Here is a 20504-nt window from a genome sequence, read left to right on the forward strand (position 1 = left end):
AGGGCTTCTGGGATATTTCTGGGGTCACCCTTCTCCTTACAGGCTCTCAGCCACTTTGCTTAGACCATTTTGTGGAAGGTTGCCACAACCTGCTCTGCCCATTGCTAATTCCCTGTAGAAAGAGTGGGCTGGCTGGGTGTGGCTATTGAATGTGTCCCCTAATCTCACTTGCAGCATGACCCTTCCAAGTTTCAGACCGACCATTGGTAAACACTGAGGCAACAGTGCCCCCATGTGGCAGCAGGGGAACTTCAGCTAAGCTCATTTGGCTTTACATTTATTAAAAAGAGTTCCAGGAACCCAGAATAAGTCAAATGCAGGCGCTGCCTCATAGGATGCATTTGAGTTAGGAGCTGTGGATATGTATACCTCGTGTGTGATTTCTACTAGAAGACTGGTGACTTTTTTTGCAGAGCCTGGGACAAATGACTATACGAGGCCTCTTGTTCCTTATGATAGTCATAAGAAAGCAGTGCATCAAAGCTTGGTGCTCTGGGTGATGTCACAGGTACATGTCCATGAGGCTGGCCCTTCTCTATGCCCGCTGGACATGCAGACACCCTGATGTAGCTTCTGCATTTGCTAAGTGTATCTTCGGTATTAACTAGCTACAAAGCGCTAGTAAGGAACCCAGTCTATTATGGGGAGGAATTTGTTTTGCTCTGATTATGAGTTGTATAACTGTGCATATTTCTAACTTCTATATATGCCTTTTAAAACCTCATCTTTAAGTACTGAGATTATGTCTATCACGAAGAACAGCTTGCAGAATAGAACACCATTTCTGTCATAAAGTAAGTGTTGAATGTAGTTATTGCTGTCTCCTGAGCGTTGAGATGCAGTGCTTGGAAGTGGTGCCGAAAGAGACGGTGTCCTTTGTCCTGAAGTGTTTACATCCCGGTGTTGGCAACAGCCCACCATCAATGCTTGACCATCTATGGCACGGGTATGACAGAGGTGTGCCCTCTGGAGGCTGGTACTGTGGTGCAATGGGGAGCAGCAATGTGTGCTGTCATGGAAGGTGTCTTGGAGTAGTAAGGGGAATTGCAATCAAGACATAGAGAAGAAATGTGTGTATGTGTGTATGCATGCATTCAAGTGTGTGAACATATGCGTGTGTGTGAGCGCAAGCATGTGTGTGCATGCGTTTGCATGTGTGCATGCATTCACACTTGCTCGTGTATGTGTACACTCATGTATGTGCATGTGTTCGAATGTGCATGAGTGTGCATGTGTGTGCTCACTCGTGAATGCGTGTGTCTCCTAAGGGGTGGAGTTTAGAAGGAGGGAACAACACATGGAAGGCTTTCAACCTAAGCTATGCTCTAACTTGGAAGCTTGCACGTGGCTGAGGACCTGTGTGGCATTCCCAGGGTGCAGGCAGAGGGGCAGTTGAAAAGGGAGGTCATGGGGGAACCTATCAGGAGGGATTTGGGTATCTTGCTGAGGGATTTGAACTTTGGCCTGGAAGCTGGGAGATAATTAAGGCCAAGGATGGTCAAGGTTAGATATGTGTTTAGGATGTGAACTGTGGCTGAGAAGGTCATCAAGAGAATGAGACATGGAGAAGATGGGTGGAGTTGAGTCTGATAGAACTGAACATCACCCGAATGAGGACTAGGGAAGATGGTGAGAGTGGCTGAGTTCAGATTTAGCAGGGAGCAGCTGATTGGTAGGATCATGGATGGGGAGCTAAGGGAGGAGTTGGGACAGATATCTGAGGGTCTGGCATGGATATCTGGGTGGATGTGATGACATCATCGGAGACAAGGAAGTTCCAAGACTCAGAGTGTGGCTTATGTGGGTCAAGGCAGAAGAAGGAGATGAATAGGGTAGCAGAACCATGTGCTCTTGGACCTACTGCCATTCACTGTAGGTGAGTATGGGAGATAGTGGATCCCAGGCTCCGGCCAAGACTGCAAATGCCCAGGTGAGTTGCAGAAATGGGTCATGCAGATTGTGCCTCCTGATGGTGAATTGTGCAGAATAGCCAAGAGGCAGATGGCTGAATGGCTGCAGGCTGTGAGCGGGGAGTTAGAAGATGAGGGTTATAAGGGTCGGATAAGGCCCCGGGGGACAGGAGGAATGTGGAGTGGGTTAGGGTCATGAGGCCCTAGGGAGATGAGCCTCAAGGAGGAACAGCTGGGTGGAAAATCCTGACTCCTGATCCCTTCAGACATTGCATTGGCAATAGTAGGGTGAGCAGTTTCTGATGGAGAAGCCAGAAGACTATCCCAGGCAAGACACCGGCAGTGTCCTGTGCTCATCCCCCCTTCACAGCACACGTTTCCTCCCTGAAGCAGCGCTTACACCTTCTGCAATTCATTTTTGCTTCAAACACAGTGTTTGAGTCCCCAGCTCTGTGACACAGAGGGTCAGGAAGCCTCAGAGAGACTTTTGATGGCCCGCAAAGGGCATGCTTATAGTGAGAAACAAGGTCTTACCACGTGACTGCAAGGGCAGGGACATTAGCGCTTCCTGAGAGCCTAGGCATTGAGTTGGGACAGAGGGGACAGCCCACCACTGTCATTTCCCCAGCGGTGTGGGACCTGTAGTATGTGGTCAAGGCACACGTAAGGGGCAGTCTATTGCCCTAATAGCTTTGAGAATGGCCATGGGCCATGGAGAACCTGGGCAAAGAGCCCTAAAAGAAAAGCCTAAACCTAAAAGAACCTAAAAGAAAAGCCACAGGGAAACCGAGGCAGAAGGCAGAGGGCGTGGTTAAATCTGAGCAGTCCCCCCATCACAAAAGTAGGGTGCCTGGGAGGGGCTGAAGCTAGCACTCACCTGGGTCAGAGGTTTCTATGCATTAAGAGCTCGTAAAGTGGAATAAGTGACTGAGGAACATTCTAGGAATGTCTTCCTTAGCATGTTCTCCAAGGAGAAGAGACTGGTGATTCATTTGTCTAGGGCTGGGTTAGACTACTGTATTTTCTGACAGTGGCAGAGATTAAATTGTAACAATAACTATAGAACACATGTGTGTTCACCATTCCATATGCTTTATGTATGTAATTTGGCTTCCTGGAGTCTCAGCAGCTCTGTAGGGTTTAACCCCTGGTGCGGATACAGGGTTCAAGCAAGAGGCAACTTAGAATGGGCACTGTCTGTGAGGACTGGCCTTCCTCCACTCAGGGACCTCCTGGAGGACACATAGGTCCAGATCCTTTCTCCTTCCCTTCCTGTTGGCAGCCTGGGTGCTCACAGAGCCCTCTGCCCCAGCAGGAAGGCGATGCAAGCTAACTGAATGCATAACTTTATTAAATAAATGTTTTGTCAGGACAAGAGACAAAGATCAAGGAGTAACATAAATTATAGGTTGAATAAATAGGTTACAGAAACCTTCACTTTGCAATAAAATGTGAGATCTTCCGAGTTTTTCTTTCTTTTTTTTTTTTTTTATTTCCTTAAGTACAATATGCTAAACAGGAGCCGAGCTCTTCCACACTGGGGTGACTTCTTTTCCCGAGTTTTGTTTTCCACAAACTGGCTTGCTGTTTTATTTTTAGTTTTTCATCCATTTCACCAGTATAAAGTATAAGCATTTTTTCTTTAAAAGTTGAAAACAAAAACAGAAGTGAAATCAGAGCTATGGTGTCTGAACGGAACACTACAAAGACCTACGGTAATATGTGCTGTGGTTATTGCTGCTGTAAAAAAAAAAAAAAATGAAAACAAAACAAAAAACCCAAAAACAACCGGTAGACATCTCGGAATCTGAAGGAGTCTTGTCTGAACTGTGCTATCCGGTGACAGGCTACTGTGTGACGGTGTGATGGTGTTGGAGATGGGGACGAGGCTGGAGACTAGGGACCAGAGAAGTGGGGTGAATGGATGAAGGGTGGCTAGGGACCCCTTCCCCTCTGACCCTCCACCTTTCTTTTCCCCATTCAGAAAGATTTTAGAGGAGGCCAGAGTCTGTGAAATGGCTAACGTCTATACTCCATTGGAAAACCAAGAAAATTATGTTTAAAGAAACAAGCACCTAAAAGGGAAAAGAAGGCCGAGTAACATTGGTGCAAGAGCCCTTGCACTTTAGTGGTTTTAAAATAAAGACAGTACAACCCCCAGGCTCCTGGTTGATAAAAACTTTGTCCCTTCTACCATCTTTCAAATTGTAACCTCCTTTCTCTTGAAAGCCAGAAGGCTAGAGGGTCTCTTCCCCTTGACTCACTCCTCTGTCAAGTTTTGGTTATCCACCAAAGCCCTCCAGGAGTCTAAGTGAGCAGGACTGCTGCCCTGCCTGGAAGGGGCAGGGGGTTTGGAGGTTGCCATGGCAACCTGATCTTCTAGGGAGCTTGGTAGTGAGGATGTTACCATGGAGATAGATCATGGTAGGAAGAGGGTCTTGGAGGGAGAAGAGGAGTCTCCTCAGCCTCTTGTGGGGCAGATGTTCCCAAGCCTTGTCTGTCTAGGCCTGGCCGTCAGAGAAACATACATGCTTCTCTTCCCTAGGTTCCCTGCTTTGTTCTGGATGGTCAAGACTATCTGTGATGGAGAATCGGTCCTGGCTGGGTCTCTTTCAGCTAACCTGGCAGTAGTGGGGGAAGAGAGTTGTCTTTTCTACTGCTTTTGTCAAAAGAGATGGGAAGAAGCCTCCCAAGGGACAGTGGGGATGGGGACAGGGAACACTTAGACCTATGGCTGTGGTCAGTCCCAAACTGGAGGCCTCTGATGGAGACAAGAGGCTTCTTGCTCAGGGCATGGTGGGACCATTGCAAGCCTGCCTTTCCCCCCATGACATGGAGAAGCCCTATTCTCTCAGTAACCCCATTTCCATGGTCTCTATCCTTGGTCCAGCCAGACCTCTTTGGGAGGTTTAGTTCCATCTGTCTGTTAAAGGCAAGCTTCCTCTAGGGAGAGAGTAGCTGCCTAGACATGCTTCTCCCTAAAAGCAGTGGAGAGACTCACAGGTTTGGGGGTATAGGCTGTACTGGGGAAGGTCGAAGTGTCTGTACAATGTCCTCCATCCGTGGCTCACAACAAAGGGTCCAGGTAAGGGGGCAGAGGCTCATTCAAGGTCCAGCAAGTAGTGGGGTGAAAACACCCCCCTCTCAGGAGTCAGGTCCAGGCCTGGGAGGGGTAGGTGAGTAGGCAGTTCCTGGCTCAGTCTTTTCTTAGGGGCAGTGGTACCCCAGTATCCACTTGGCAAATCCCAGTCACATGATTGCTCAAGATCCAGAGAAATAATTGCAGAAAGGAGAACATCATGGAGAAGGGTTAGGATACTGGCCTAAGACATTCTGAAGTGTGAGTCGGGGGCTGGGGACATTGTGCAGGGAGATGGGTACACTGACCCTGTAGGTCTGGTAAGTGCTTGTCTTGCCATCCCCATCAGGCCCTTTGTCTTATGAAGACCAATTACATCTTCCATTCCCAGCCAGCTGTCTTGTCCAGGCAATAGGAGACATTCCCTAAGCTCCATAGCCAACTATTTCCCATGAGTTGACATATGTTTATTTCTTTGCTATCCCTTTTTGTCATTCCAAGTTCAGTGTTGTAGGGGGCCTCTACTATGCCATGTCATCAAGAAAGAGCAAAGAGCTGTGTCCACATCAAAAATGGGGCCTCCTGTACCAGTGTGCTAGTCACCCTTCCTGGCAGGCTGTCTTCCATCTTCAAGGACAGTCCTAGGCCAACCCTTTGTTGAAGAAGCCAGTGGACAATGACATTTTTTTTCTTGGATCAAAATCTGGCTGGCAAATGACAACAGCCATGAAGATGTATGCCTGAGTTGTCTTGGGCTTTACGCCATCCTCCACGTCAGAGAGGGTGTATGCATGGGGCAGAGCAGGTGAAGAGATGAAGAGCTTGGATTTTTCTTGGGCCTCAGTCCCCTCTTGTGGGCTGAAGTTGACCTGAAGGTGTGGTGTCTGAGGCGCATCCTCTTGTCCCTTCAATACTCAGTCAGGCTATTGATCCTCGTTTCCAACCACGCTTCTCAAGTCTAGATCCTGCCTCAGCTCTCCACCATCTGGGCTCTGAGACTGAACTGCACTAGTTTCTACCTCAGAATTCCCTCTCAAATTCGAGAAGGTTTATTAGCTGGGAGAAGCCAAGGGAAATTCTACTGGTATTTCCCTCTTTCCGTCTCTTTCCTGTTCCCCCAGGCCCTAGTCCCTGCTTCATCTTCTAGTTCTTTCTCTGGAAGCCCTGACCCCTACCTCAGCCATCTCTCATGTCAGTTTCTCTCTGACCTGTTAGCTTGGCATCTGTGGGAGACTTTCAAAGTATAGTTCTGAAGAGATAGAAGGAAAGGCCTGGGCAGGCCAGTGGGTTAAAAATGCATCTGGTGGGCTTATATATCATGGCGTAAGACAGTTACTTCCTGAGGGTTGGAAGGGTGACATGGCATGGCCCAGGCTGCATAGGTGATGCGTCACTGGTTGCTGGCAGCTACCTGGCTTGGTGGATACATTTAAACACAGGTTGGGAATCATGAGAAGATCTGACACTGTCCTACAAAAGAGCCAAATTTCTAGCTCATGGGGAAGGCTGCTCAGAAGCAGGCAAAGCTAGTGGTATGGATTGTATTAGTTGAATATGGATTTTCCCAGAATGAGGAAGCTCTTCAGTACCCTAAGGGAACTACTTTAAAGAGGTAATGCAATACTTTGAAAGAAAAGAAGAGGAAAAAAAAATAAAGAAAATAATTGATATGCCTATATATGTCTACATGGAGCCTTGTAGTTAAGTACACGCCCCTTTGCTTTCTCCGCCTATCCTCCTCCTCCACAGAGACTGTTGGGCCAGCTATGAGTCTAGTGAAATCAAGGGCTGAGGCCACAAGCTTCTGAATGCTTGCTGTCACCCTGGAAAGTCAAGTCTTTCCAGTGTTGGGGGCAGGCACTGACTTCTAAAAAAATTCTCCATCAAGAGTAAAATCTGTACACAGTTTGAGTTCACTCATCCAACTTGGGGAAAAACCTACAGTCACTCAGTTTCCTTTGTTCTCGGAGGGACGGAATGCATTTTAGTGTTTGTAGATTTGGGGATGAAACCACCCTGCTCTGGTTAGAGGAGAGGAGGGGCAGGGGTCTAGCCATGCACACAGCTGGAGGGGGGGGAGTGACAGACTCAGGGAGAGGGCACTGGAGTTGTTTCTTTTCTTCCCCTGACCAGTCTAAGCTGGGTGTCACTGAATGCCGCACTTTTGAGCATCCCAACCCCTCTCTGACCTCTGGCTAGGGCTGGAAGTGAAGGACAGAGCCAGCCCTGGTTGTGGTGTCCTTTCTGTCTCTGTTTCTCTTTCTCTCTCCGTAACCCTACCTGCCACTCCCTCTCGTCTACTCCAATGCTTTCTTTCCGTCTCTCCATCCCTCTTGCTCCTTCTCGTCATCCCTGCGCTGTCCGCTCAACTTGCTTCAAAAAGAAATACATTTTCAGGGTTGGGGTGGGAAGTGTCTCCTTAGCCCTTGCTAGAGATTCCGAGGTCCTCCGTTTCCTCAAATACATATGTATATATATTTCCCCTAAATGAGATGACATGAGTGGCGTCCTGGGGTGGAGGGAGGCGCTGGCTGGAGTTGGGGCTGGGGGTAGGAAAGGGGGAGGGCGGGAGGGGACGCATCACTCAACGTTGCTGTTGTCGAAGGTGTGGCACTGAAAGTCCCCATCGACGTACTCCATGCCTGGCAGCTTCATCCCGTACTTGTCCACACACCAGCAGATGCCACGTTTGCGGCCACGGGAAGGCTTGCACTGGGGGGAGAGGCGACAAGCAGTGAGATAGTTGCACCCTGAGGCCCCTTCTTGTCTTACCTTTTTCCTAAACTTGAGACTTGAAAGGGGTAGGTAAGCCCTTAGCCAACTCTTGGGGATTTGGGGATCTCCATCTCATGGGAGAACCCAGAGAACATGGTTAGTTCAGGAGTCCTGCCCTGGAGTAGTTCCTGCAATCTCCCCTGCTTTGGGACCCCCAACCTCACATTCTCCAGGGATCAAGAGAGGACTCTAGCCATTAAAATAGGAAACCGCTCTGTGGCTCTATCTATCATGTGCCAGACACAGCTTAAGATGAGTCATATGGCAGGAGCTGTTCCAAGTGCTTCGCCAAGATGTACCACTTACTTCTCCACATCAGGGTAATGGGGACTGCTAGTCTCCATTTCACACGAGAAACTAAAGACCCCAGGAGCTTTAAATAACTGGGGTAAGGGATCACAGGCTAGAAGTGACAGGGTCAAGATATGCCCCAAGGGAATCTAGCTAGTTACTTAGATTAGTGGTCCCTTATAAGTACTGTCAAGGTCGTCCTGTTAGAAATGCAAAGTCCTTGGAGTCCACTGCAGACCTGCCAATCAGAAACCCTAGAGATGGGGCCTGTGAGCCTGGTACAGAGGCATGTACCTGCTTTCTCTTGTAGAATCCTTTGCGGTCACAGTTGGGCAGGTACACAGCACGGGGCACCATACGTGGGCTAGCTTTGAGTTCCTGCAGGGAAGCTTCCATGTGTCTGCGGCAGGGTCCCTGTGAACGGGAGGGATGAGAGGCCTGGTGTGACCCAAGTGGAAACCACTCAGATGTGCAGTCCTGTGGCTCATGGGTGGCACCCAAAGGGACTGTGGGAGAAAATCTGTCACCTTTATCAGAAGCTATTAACGTTATTTCTTCTCCCTCACCTGCCTGGTACCTTGGTTGAACAGTAAGCCTATTTGTAGCCAGACACCGAGCCCTGATTTCCCATTAATCTTTCAGGTCAGTCATCCTCAACTTTTCTACCCTTCCAAGTAATGAAGACACAGGCTGCATTCTCCAGATGCGCTAGGATTAGTGGTCAGACTCTTCCTGGGCCATAGCTCTAGGGGTCACATATGTTGTATGTGCTCACTGTTAATATAGTCACTTTCTTTGAAGAAATATTCCTGTTTTCACTTACTTGGATCAACCCTCAGTCCAGACAAATAAACTCATGTTCTCAAAAGCATCCTTCCAAATCCTCAGCTGAGCCACTATGACCACATTGGGTCCTTTGACTGGTTTAGCCTATCATCCTCTGCAGCCATAGATGCTCTCAAGAAAGGTTCAGGTGTGATCAGACTGTGGCCAGGGCAGGGAGGACAAAATCCCCAAGACTCACTTGTTCAGATTCGTGTCTCATCTCAGGCGCAGGGAGGACTCTGGGGTGGGCAGTGTTCTCTGCGCCTCCCACAAATTTAGACTGAGTCAGCTTCTTCCTCTGATTTTTCTTCACAGCCTCGGCCTTCAGCTCAGAAATGCGAGCGTGCTTGGGCCGGAAGACCTTGGGGGCATAGGTCTCTTCAGCCATCTCGGAGGTGGTAGGTTCCTCATGCTCTCGAGAGTCTCTCTCTGCAGGAAGATGAAGTAAAAGAATCAGCTTCTGGGGCCAGAGAGCAGGACTTGGAGGTTTGGGGTCAGGGCAGTCATGGGGCTCAAGAGATATTTGACATCTAAAAAAGCAAGAAGCCTGAGTGACTTCATCGGAGGATTCTTGACCTTTATTTAGTGTGTGAGCGAAGGCAGGCTAGAGAAAGGAAGGAGGCAGGCCAAAGCCCAAAGCAGGTGGAGGTATGGAAAACATTTTCTGGCCAGCGACATGGCCCGGAAGATGAGGAAGTAGTTGGGGACATGAGGTTGAGCTGTCAGGGCCTGGAGATCTGGGCCAAGGGAAGAAAACAGGGCACAGCCCAGACATGGACAAGAACAGCCTTTGTACTTTCTGAACAGCAGGGCTGGGTGATGAGAGATTGTTTGAACTTGGGTATCTAGGGACAGGAGCAGCAGAGGGTGGAGAGGGTGGAGAGCATGGAGACCATGCTGAGGACTCGGAGATGGGAGAGGCAGAGACGCAGGCCCTGGAGAGGTACAAAGCAGATGGAACCCAGAGGCCTCATCCCTCCACACTAGCTGGGAGCTGGCTCTGCTCCATGCTCTGGGCCCCGGGAGGCTGGGCATCAGTCAGCTCATTCTGAGAGGGGCTGACAGCTGGCTGGGGCCAGACCAGTTATATATAGGATCAACTTGGTGACAGAGTCTATACTTAGCTGACTTATGACCTTTAGAAAAGAGAAGCAGGACTTTGTTCATGTGTTTGTTAGCCTGTTAATGCCACCTGCCTAGGCCATCTCAGTACACATTTCCAGTACGTTCCTTTCTCACGGTGCCCACCATTCTCCTCTCAGCTCCCCAACCTTGCAGCCTCAGGAGATTAAGAGTGGGGAGACCTTAGATCACTGTCCCCAGGTGGTGTGTCTAGGATGCCCCACAACCAGATGTAGTAGGGCCAGGAAGGGGGCCCAGACTCTATCACCTTTGCTTTTCAAATACTCAAACAAGGAAAAAGGGCTTTGGGATATCTCAAAATAATAAAATAGGGTGAAGGAAAACCCACCATCTCTCAGATACCCAGAAATGATGTCAGCTAGGTATCTCGGTTATGAAAGAGAAGGCGAATGAATTAAGGAAGTTGGGACGAGGGCAAATGTGTAAGGAAAGAGGAGTTTTGGAGAAGGCACTGTGTGATATCTCCAAGCTCCCAGCCCAAAGGAAGATCTGGTGTGAGGGGAGGCACCCGGAGATGGTTAGAATACCACATGGCACCAAGCTTCCAAGCCTATGTTCTTCTTGGGCTTGTCAAGCTTAACAACGAGGCATCTATGGTTCATCAAGGAGGAAGCCTTGAGAGGTTTGCATAGATCTAGCGGATTTCACTGGGTCAGGTGTTCATGTACAGGAGAGAAAGAGAAACAACTACTGGAAAGTAAGATTAGGGGAGTGCACGACACAGGCTCTCCCTGAGTCAAGTTCAGCGTGGGGATCACAGCCCCTCCTCCCTCTTCTCAGAGTCTAACTCCACTGTATCAGACAGAACCTGTTGGGATGCCCAATCCCAAAGCCGGGATTTGGTACTGTAGGGATTAAAAGAGGGAAGTTTGGGATGAAGCCAGTTTTCTTGACTGTGAGACTTGGGGACAGAACATGGGGACAGGATGCAGGGGGAGGTGTGTCTAGTCTGGAGGCTCTGTGCAGACAGGAACGTAGGTAGAGTTAGAGTTCTTTCCTTAAGGAATTTAAAGGACTTTTGAAAACTCTGGGTCCCATTAAGTCTGGGCTCCTGGGGGCCCTTACACTCCCCTGATTTGCAAGTTTGTTGCTTGTGAAGGGCATTCTTAAAATTTGGATGCGCCTCCCAGTTTCGGGAGCTGCTTCACCTCACTAAAGCTAGAAACCTATTACTTAGGCAGTGAGAGAGAGTCTAGTATCAGAGATACTAATCAGGGTCTTGTGGTCACCTGTAGACTCGAGAGACTGTGGTGGGCCAGAGAGGAGTGAGGATGATTAAAGGGCTGGAAGGCAGGCATTGAATTGGAACGCCAGCTATCTCCGCTCAGATGTCTTGGGGCCGAATCATAAACAGGATTTTATTTTTTGGAAGGCTTGGATTTTGGATTATAAGAAAGTCCATAAATATCCTGGCTACCCCTGAGTCATTTCACCAAGAAAAAACTAACTGAGGTTGCTGAAGGGACTTAGGTGGGATACAGAACATTTCCAGGAAACTACCATAGCTTTTAGAAAGAAGCAGGGCTATACCTACAGGTGGCCAGTAGGTGGCGCAGGAGACCGGGAACCTCTTCAACTTGGGCACATTTGCAGGGACTATAAAATGAGAAAATCTGACATTTGGGTGTCTTCCCTTCCTGCTAGTTTGAGAATCTCACCAATCCTTTCTCCCTCTTTGTGTGCCTCGAGCATGCACCTAGAAGGTAAGGGGATGGACAAGACAGAGCTGTGCAGGAGTGGAGGACAGTGTGGGCAGAGAGCTGTGTCTGAATATGAGACCCAGAGAAACACATCCTGTCTCTCTCCTCCCTGAAGATGCCAGGGGGAAAGGTTTCTGCAGAGGATAAGAAGTGTGGGGTGCTCATGGCCCAGTAGGAATTGAGGGCTTTGCCAGGTCACTTACACCCAGGGAGAGAGTCCAGTTCCCTTTCCAGTCAGAAGACAGGACACCCAGAATCTCCCCATGAGAAGTTAAAAGAACTGCTGGGTTCCCTGGGACTCTCATGTTAGCTCCCCTTTTGGAATGCAAAACATCAAGGTCTTAGGGACACACAGCTTTGTCATTTATCTTCATCTTTCTTTTTGGATGGTCTCCAACAAATACTCTTTCAGCGCACAAATGAATCTGCCCCAAAGGCAAGAGAGTTTGGGTCTAGAAGGACTTCTGAAATGAAAACGGGGCAATGGATAGCTGAAGGAGTGCTGTGGGAGACCATCTCAGCCATGCCCCTGCCTCAGAGCACAATCACCTCGCTACAGGAAAGAAAGCACAGGGGAGTGGAGAGACAGGCAGTGCTGGAAACAGGCACCTCTGCTGAGCAAGGCTTCTGTTTGGCAGAGACTGTGTTACCCAGGAGCCAGAGTGGCTCCTGAAATGAACAAATACAAAAAAAAAAAAAAAAAAAAAAAAAAAAAACAAAACAAAACAAAACAAAACAAACAAACAAAATAAAAAACCAAAACCAAAACCAAAAAACCAAAACCAACAACAACCCCTCCCCCCAACAAAACCCCAGCAAACCAAACCAACCAACAAACAAAAATAAAAATGCCAACGCCACAGAGGGCCTCAGTTGCTCTCTCCACATCTCCAGCGCCCACAGCCACGAGTTGTTGGCTGCTACTGTGCTGGACCGTGCAGATAGAACACTTTCATCATCACAGTAAATTCTACTAGATAGCACTGGCCCAGGACACTGATCAGTGCCTGGATAGGGACAAAAATAGTCTGGCTAAATGCTCTGCTCCACCTTGCCTTGTCTTATTTCTCAGCCAATAGGCAGCCTCCTGCTCTTTGCCACAACACTAGGCTTGTGGGAGAGCCGGAAACTGGCTGAGCATTGTCCCCCAAAATGGAAGACGCGTTTCAGACTCCCCAGTTCTGCCTCCCAGCTGCAGATGGATGCTAATTAGCTCAATTGCCCTATGTGAGTGTTTTTGCATACAGAGAAAGGGAGAAGGGATTCTGGGCAGAGGCTTGGTCCACAGAGCAGCATCTGCTGGGGCCCCGAGCTCTCTCAGGAAAATCACCGTGGTCAGTAATATGGGTCATGTCCAGGGATTTTAACAATCAGAATGATGGCTGAACTTCTAAGAGGAAAACAAATGTAGGTAACGGTATCCTAAGGTAGGAGGAACACTAGAAGGCCTCAGTTCATTTCAAATAGCTTAACTTTAAAATTCAAAACAGCTTGTATGTTTGGAACAACACACCATAAGTTTTATGATCTATCTGTCTGTCTTTCTGTCTGTCTGTCTGTCTGTCTATCTGTATATCTACACTGCAACAGTGTCTAAACTGAGGTCTTATATTTTAACTGTAAAAAGATGCTATGAATTTCAAAGATAGTATATGAAAGAATATTGATAATTTCATTATCATTGTTTGGGCACAGGTTAAGATGATACTATTTGGGTATGCTCTGTTAAGATACACTACTAAGATTAATTCCCTGTTCCTTTTTAACCTTTAGAAACTTTGGATGCTAGAACAAATAATAAAAATTGTGGCCACTGGAAAATTAAACATTGTGTTTGTGGCTTGTATTGTATTCCAGTTGGATGTGCTATTATTCTAAATACTTTGGAAGGAGACACACCTATCCTAGGAGACAGAGAGCTGTTACAGCCCTGACGGGTGTAATTTAGAGTTCAAATAACTGCAACTCATATAAATTCATAAACTGGCAGAGATATCTTATGAGGTCCTGTTTTGGGTGCACTTTCAGTGGCAGCTTTAGGATTTGGCAGGGGAAAGGCCATTTATTTGACAGTTTAGGTTGAGGACTAAAGTGTAAGATAACCTATTTGGTTGAGCATAAAGGCTCAGCTGGTAGTTCTTACTGGGAAGGTAGACAAGTGTTATTTGCCTGCTTCTCCAGCAACCCCAAAGGGAAAAGCTTCCTCAGCCTCTGGGTAGGTGAGGGTGGTCTTGGCATAGCTTCAAATTAACCTGAAACCCCCCCCCCCCAGCGGTAACCTCTCAGCCAAAGGCCTTTGAGAAGCCTGGACATACCTGGCTCGTGAGTTTTTCTTTATCAGCCTTTGCAGTAGATGGTCCCTTCTCTATCTGATGTAGAAACCCTGTAATCACCGTTGTCACCCCATCCTACCTCAGGTCTCATTATCCTGCTTGCCAACCCCGGGGAAGACCTTTGCTGTGGAGACAGATTACCATGGGCAGTAGACCACTGAGGTACTATGTTCCTTCCGGAGAGAAGCACGGGTGGCGGCCACAGGGCTGCAAGGGCCTGCCTGTCACATCAGGAGAGCTCCTTGTGTTCAGGAAATGAGGTTTGGCCCGCAGACCTGGAAGCTGTGCTGAATACCATTCCTTTAAAACCCTCCTTGCTCACTTCCTCTGACCAAACCACTGGCCTGAAAAAGGGACAGAAGAAACCCCTGAGAGCAAGGTGGTTTAGAGTCCCCACTTTTGGATTACTCACTGCTTTTCCAGCCCACAAAATGGAGCACTCCTAAGGAGAGGTTTTTTCTTTCACTTTCTGAACATCTACCATTGGATGGTAGCGTTTGGCAAGGTTGGCCTAAGGTCTGTCTGGGTTGCAGGTTAGACCAGGCATAGGCAAGAGCCCTAATGATGATGGAATGAGCCAGAGAGATCAGGACAGAACATCACAGCTCCTAGGGAGGAGCCGAGTTCAAGTCCTGACTACCACAGATCTTGACTTGGGCAAGTGGCTTCCTGTTTCAGGTCCTAGTGTCCTTACCTATAAAGTAAGGGCCTTGGCTATGATGGTAGCTGTGGGTTTCTTGCAGCTTTAATGTTCTTTGGCCAATATCCAGACAATTTCTGGAGAAATGCTAGCTAGCAAGCAGCTGAGACATGTGGCCAGGCAGGAAAGACCACTTCTCAAAAACACATGTCTAGTTTCTCATCTAGATTTATGTTGATTTTTTTTAAAAGAAGTGACATCGTAATAGAAATAAATCATGGCTGGGGGAGGGAAGCAGACAGCTGTATTGGCTTCCTTGGTTATTTGCAATCTTATTGCCTTGAATAGCCTACCCAGTTTGGAATTTTAGGACAGCCCTTGAGAATTGCTGCTTTTGCCTAATTGGTAAAAGAGCAAACTACTGCTAAATAAAACCCCTCCCACTCGCCTGTTTGTGGCTCCTGGTAACCACCTCCCCCCACTCCCGCTGGTGTGGAGGTGTGGGGGGGGGCCTTGTTCATACTTGGTTGTGAACCTCCCTTCTAGCTTCTAAATGTGGTGGTTCTGGAGGGTCCTAATCCCTTCTTTACATTTAAAAATTTCTCTACACTGACTACCTAATGTTTCACAGGCATTGACTGTTCAGGTACAAAGTACCCCCCCCCCAAATCCTCCCTTCCATCTTTCTCCTCCTCCCTGAATTGAGATGCCAGGACTGGGTCAGCAGGGATTCTCGCTCCCATGTCCTCTGCTCTAACACGCTCAGTGACCTCTGGCTGGAGGGTCAGCCTGGCCCTGGCCTGTGCAGCTGCAGGGCCCACCTGCTTGTTTAAAGCCTGGGGACTAACTACAGAGGCTCAGATTTAAAACTCTTGCCCTCAGGGGATGACACCTCAGAGTTTGGGGGAGGGGTCAGGGGGAGGGGAGGTACTGAAGGGGAAAGAAGGGACTTGGAAAGAAAAGAAACTTCATCGGGCCAGCTGTGCTGGCTCCTCTAGGCCTTGCTGACACAGCAGAAAGATGGGGGCAAAGGCAAGAAGTGTCAAGTTAAAACACCACCCCGCCAGCCCAGCTCTCTGTTCTGGCTGGCCACAGCATAGCCAGCTCTCCTAGACTTGCTTCAAAGGGAGAGTGTGCGGTGGGACAGGATACTGGCTCTCTCAGTTTTCCATGATCTTGTTCAACCCAGACATGGATTTGTCCAAAAAAACCTTACTCTGGATGGACTTCAGCGTGGCATTTGGAGAAGGGTTGGCATTGAAGCCGGGCTGATGGAGGCCAAACCCCTCAAAGTAGCAAAGGCTGAATTCATTTTCATTTAGGTGATGCCCCCACCCCCGCCCTTTCTTTCCCTGAAGCACATTTTATGTTTCTCTTTGTCTGATTTCTCAAAGATGGGATTGACAATCACAACCCTTTACTCTCTATATTTCAGATGTTATGTCGCTGTTAGCCCAGGAGACACTTCAGACCCTCCAGTGTGCTGGGCTTCCACCACCAAAGCCACAGGCCCTTGCTAGACACTGTCCTCAGGGAATCTTGGGCCTTCCTTGACCCACTGAAGCTCACTTTTATTTATTGCTCTTGGCCCCAGAAACTCTTGTCTCCCTCATCCCTTTAGCCTCTCACACACACACTGCCCTCTGTTTCTGTGTCTATCTCTAGTCCCTGAAAAGGCCAAAAGAAAATGCTGGGTGGGGCCCGCTACCAGCACCAGGCGATCTCTAAACCACGCCCTCTCCAGTTGCCAAGCAACGTACCCAGCAAAACGCTAGTCTCCGCCTGCCTTGCACACACCTCCGAAGCTTTGGCTGCCTGCCACGTCACTCTCCTCCGCTCCTCACTTCTCATTCTAGAAACACGCTGTGCTGGGGTTGTTACATAAGGCGAATAATATAGGAATATATAATATGTACTTTTGATTGCATATCAAATATGAATACAGTATATGTATATTAAAGCTTGCATCCGCTCACACTACTCCGATTTCAATGGTGGGGGAAGGGGGGGGTCTAGGGAGCAGGAATTTCTTCTAAAAGACCCGGAGGACATCCTCCTCTCTTCACTATCCATTTTCCTCTCCTTAATAATGACGTCATCTTTAGCTTTTTAGGGATCCAGCTAATGGTTCTCGGGTTGAAGGATCTCCAAAAGCTGGCTTCTATCCGGGAGGAAAGCATCAACCTTAGCTACTGTGGACAACAGCCAGGGTGCAGCCGCAAGCTGACTAGGCACCTGTCTGAGGCGGGCTGAGGTCGGGGAGAAGCTCTGTGTCTGGGGCAAGGACGAGGGAGGGGGCTGGCTGCTTAGGGTTGATTGTTGAAGGTGCTGCAGAAAATTCTAAAGCGACCTGGCGCGGAATAAAAATCCCGCCCCCCCCCCAGTGTGTGTATGCGGGCGCGTGCACTGGATTGGCTTGGGAAGTTGGATGCTGCCGCTCTGCTGGTCCACCATTTGCGCGTGCGCGTGCGCACACATCCAGCCCAACTATTCCCTATCAATCGCAAGGCTGGGCAAATAAAAGCGCGGCCTGGATACTGCGGAATCATAACTTGCGCACTTAGGCTGTGATGGGATTGCTAGCCACAGCTCTTGTCTCCAAGCCAGATAATGGATTCCTACCGTTTCGGCGGGCAGGAATGTAATAAAAATAATCCGGAAAATCGGTCTCTGGGGCTTCTGAGGTTTGTACGTCCCCCTTTCTCTCATGATGCAACTTCTTGTGACAATCAAAACCTGAATTTCCCGGGGAGAGATGCTGAGCTCAGTCCTTAGGTCCTTAGTTTGCATTTTAATAATATTTAAAAATTACACAACTCCTCACATTGGAGTGCTTGTGAGTAATGGAGGACAGCAGGTAGTGAGAAGGCCTTTGTCTTTTTAAGGAACTGCAACAAACAAATAAACATTTAGTCCTAACTCCTCTAGGAGAGAGTCAATAGCTGTTAATCTTTCCTAGCTCAGATTTTGTGCATCGCTCAATATATATGTATGTATGTATGTATGTATGTATGTATATGTATACACACACACGTGTGTGTGTGTGGTGTGTGTGTGTGTGTGTGTGTGTGTGTGTGTGTGTGTGTATGAGATCAGATAACTCCCCCGAGAAATCTAGCTTGAGGCAGAACTGTTCTGAGTGAACAAGAAGCTTTGTCAATCACTTAAAACATAGACTCCGGGCACACAGAAGTTGGAGGCGGGGCAAGAAGGGGCGGGGTAAGAGGAGGGCAGGCTCGCAGAGCTTGGTCTTCCTGTCTCCGCCCCTTGAATTTTGCATTCTGTGTTTCCAGGGCCCCTCACGCATTTAGTTAGCCACACTCACTTTCAGTCTGGTATAAGTGATTGATGGGGGTGGGAGTGCTAGGGTGGAGTGGAGTGGGGAGAAAGGGAGGGGAGGATGGAGAGGACAAGCATCCACTGGGAACTTGAAGATGTCTCCATCCCATATCTCTCAATACCTCTCAAATCTCTGTCCATTTTTTTTTTTTTTTAAATCCTAGGTAAAATCCGAATTCAGGAGAGAAAAAAGCCACTAGATTCAGGGAAGAATATTCAGCACAGAACACCAAACCCTTTTCACCCTCTACCCCACGCCCTACCCCAGCATTCCTGAAGTATTCTTTCTCTTCCTGGGAGGAAAAAAAAAGACACGTTTTACAGTCTAATGTGTTTTTATCATCGATCATAATCAATCATCAGTTCAAAAGCAGCAAGTGTAAATATGGGCGAGGCCTCAACACCTCTACACCATAGGCATTAATTATTAAGATGCGGTGTGTGTGTGTGTGTGTGTTTGTGTGTGTGTGTACACGCGCGAATGCATCCCTGAGTAAGTAAGAATGGAGGGATAGGAAAGTCTGGAGGCAACGGGTTGGGGAGTGGGGCTTGGACGCATCAACTTTAGGGAACAAGGTATGGGGATGGGGTGGAGAAGGGAGTTGATAATTTAACCAGTTATTTTTCAGAGTACATGGGTTTGGACTTTGAGACTCAATAGGAGCAGTCAGGACTGCCACGAGTTAGGAGTGGGGGAGGGTCGGGCTGGGGTGTAGGTTAAGAGGAGATGAAGAGCAAACTGCAAGAGGCTGGGTTAGACAGACGCCTAGGATAGCAGGATCTGCAGGGCTTCGAGACCGAAGTGCAAGGACCTACCCCATCAACTCCCAGGAGCTATCGGGTCTAAGCCACTTGCTGCGCAAAGCGCGCGGATCCCAACCCGTCCCGGGTCCCCACCCGTCCAAGCCTCCTCCCGCACCCCGCTCCCTCCCCGTGTGCAACTGACATCCCGAGAGCGCTCACCTATCTTGGTTTGCTCGCCATAGCTCTTTTCGTTGAGGCAAACCCCGCGGCCGTGCAGCAGGGCATGCAGCGGCTTCTCCTCATCCTGCCGGGGGAGGCAGCGCAAACCTTGGGCGCAGCGCTCAGTGTAGACGCCGCACGACTGTCCCTCCGCCAGGGCGCAAGTCATGCAGCAGCCGCAGCCAGGCTCCTTGACCAGCTCGCAGCCCAGAGGGCTGGGGGGACACATAGACAGCGCTTTCTCGTCGCAGGGCTCGCAGTGCACGAAAGAGCCCAGGCCTTGAGCCAGCCCGGCATAGGCGGCCAGCAGCAGGAGGACCGCGCTGAGCACCATTTTCTCCAGTCTCGCTTACCTTGGGGCGGGGCAGGAGAGCGAGAGTGCGTAGAGAAAGGGGCCAAGAGGGCGCCTGGAGATTTTTTTTTTTTTTTAAATCTTTTGCAGGTAGAGCAGGTGCCCTCCCCCAAACACTTGCAAAATATGAGGCAAGGAGGATTCAGGTGCCTGCACGCAAGTCCCAATTGCAAGGATTAAAGACTTGCAACAGGTTGGGGGTGAAAAAAAGAGGCGCGCCAGGTGCACGCAGAGTGAGCGGGGACGGAAGAAACCCCGAGGCGGGATCGGATCAGAATTGCAGGGGTGGGGGGAACACAGAATTGCTCACCCCAAAAGCAACAGAAATAATGAGCTCGGAGGCTGTGGAAATGGGGGTGATGAAGAAAAAAATGGACTTGGCTTAATTTTTTTCTTGTTGCTTAAAATCTCAAACACACCCCCACTCCTTTCCAAGCCTCTGCTGCGAGCTTCGCCGCTGCCTCAGAACAGGTAAGAAGCGTCGGCGGCTGCCAAGAAGATGGGGGAAAATGTTGAAATCAAGAGAAAAAATAAATCAGCAAAAACCTAAACCTCACCAAACCTGGACCCTAACACCTCTTGTCTCCCACTCTGCCACCACCTCTTCGAAACACGCAGGTTCTGCGTGAAGTCCGGAGAAGGGTGCAGACCGAGGAGGGGGTTACGATCAGGAACAAAAAAGGGAAAAAGCCCAAACAGCTTTGCAGCTCTTTGCTAGCTCTTTTTACCCCCGGCAGAAGTTTCCAAAGAGACTGCGGGCTCTGGTCGAGCAGGCGCTTTTAAATAGACGGCCCCTGGCTGCCAGCCAGTTGTAGCTGCAATCTGAGCTCCCCAACACCCAACCCATGCAAGGATGCCAAGGAGCTTTGCAGCACAAACTCACACGGGGTGGGGGCGGGGAGAGGCCTTCTAGACACACGGGGGCTCCCCTTCGCTCCCTGAACAGCGCCCTCCGCCCCATGGAATGTACGAAAAAGGCTTGCGGGACAGATTGAAGCTACAGGGAGCAGGGAGAAGGTGGAGGGAGGAATCTTCATGAGCTGGCTGAATACAACGGAGTGACTCGGTTCCCCCACAACCATCCTGGACCCTGGCTGCTAGGACTCACATTTTCTTACTAGCCATGTATACCTTTCATAAGAAGCCTTTTCCAA

At 49.0% G+C, this 20504-nt stretch overlaps 1 protein-coding gene across 1 annotated transcript; it reads right to left on the reverse strand.

Annotated features, from left to right (window-relative positions):
* Positions 1–3373: 3373 nt before the first annotated feature.
* On the reverse strand, positions 3374–20117 carry Igfbp5 (insulin like growth factor binding protein 5). The gene is made up of 4 exons (XM_051190442.1): positions 18999–20117; positions 9080–9309; positions 8350–8469; positions 3374–7701 (listed from the first exon to the last, which is right to left on the reverse strand). The coding sequence occupies exons 1-4, from the start codon at positions 19330–19332 to the stop codon at positions 7570–7572; spliced, it is 816 nt and encodes a 271-aa protein (XP_051046399.1). The 5' UTR covers positions 19333–20117; the 3' UTR covers positions 3374–7569.
* Between the last annotated feature and the right edge of the window lie 387 nt (positions 20118–20504).

This window comes from Phodopus roborovskii, unplaced genomic scaffold (genome assembly GCF_943737965.1).
Source record: "Phodopus roborovskii unplaced genomic scaffold, PHOROB, whole genome shotgun sequence".
NCBI lineage: Eukaryota > Metazoa > Chordata > Mammalia > Rodentia > Cricetidae > Phodopus > Phodopus roborovskii.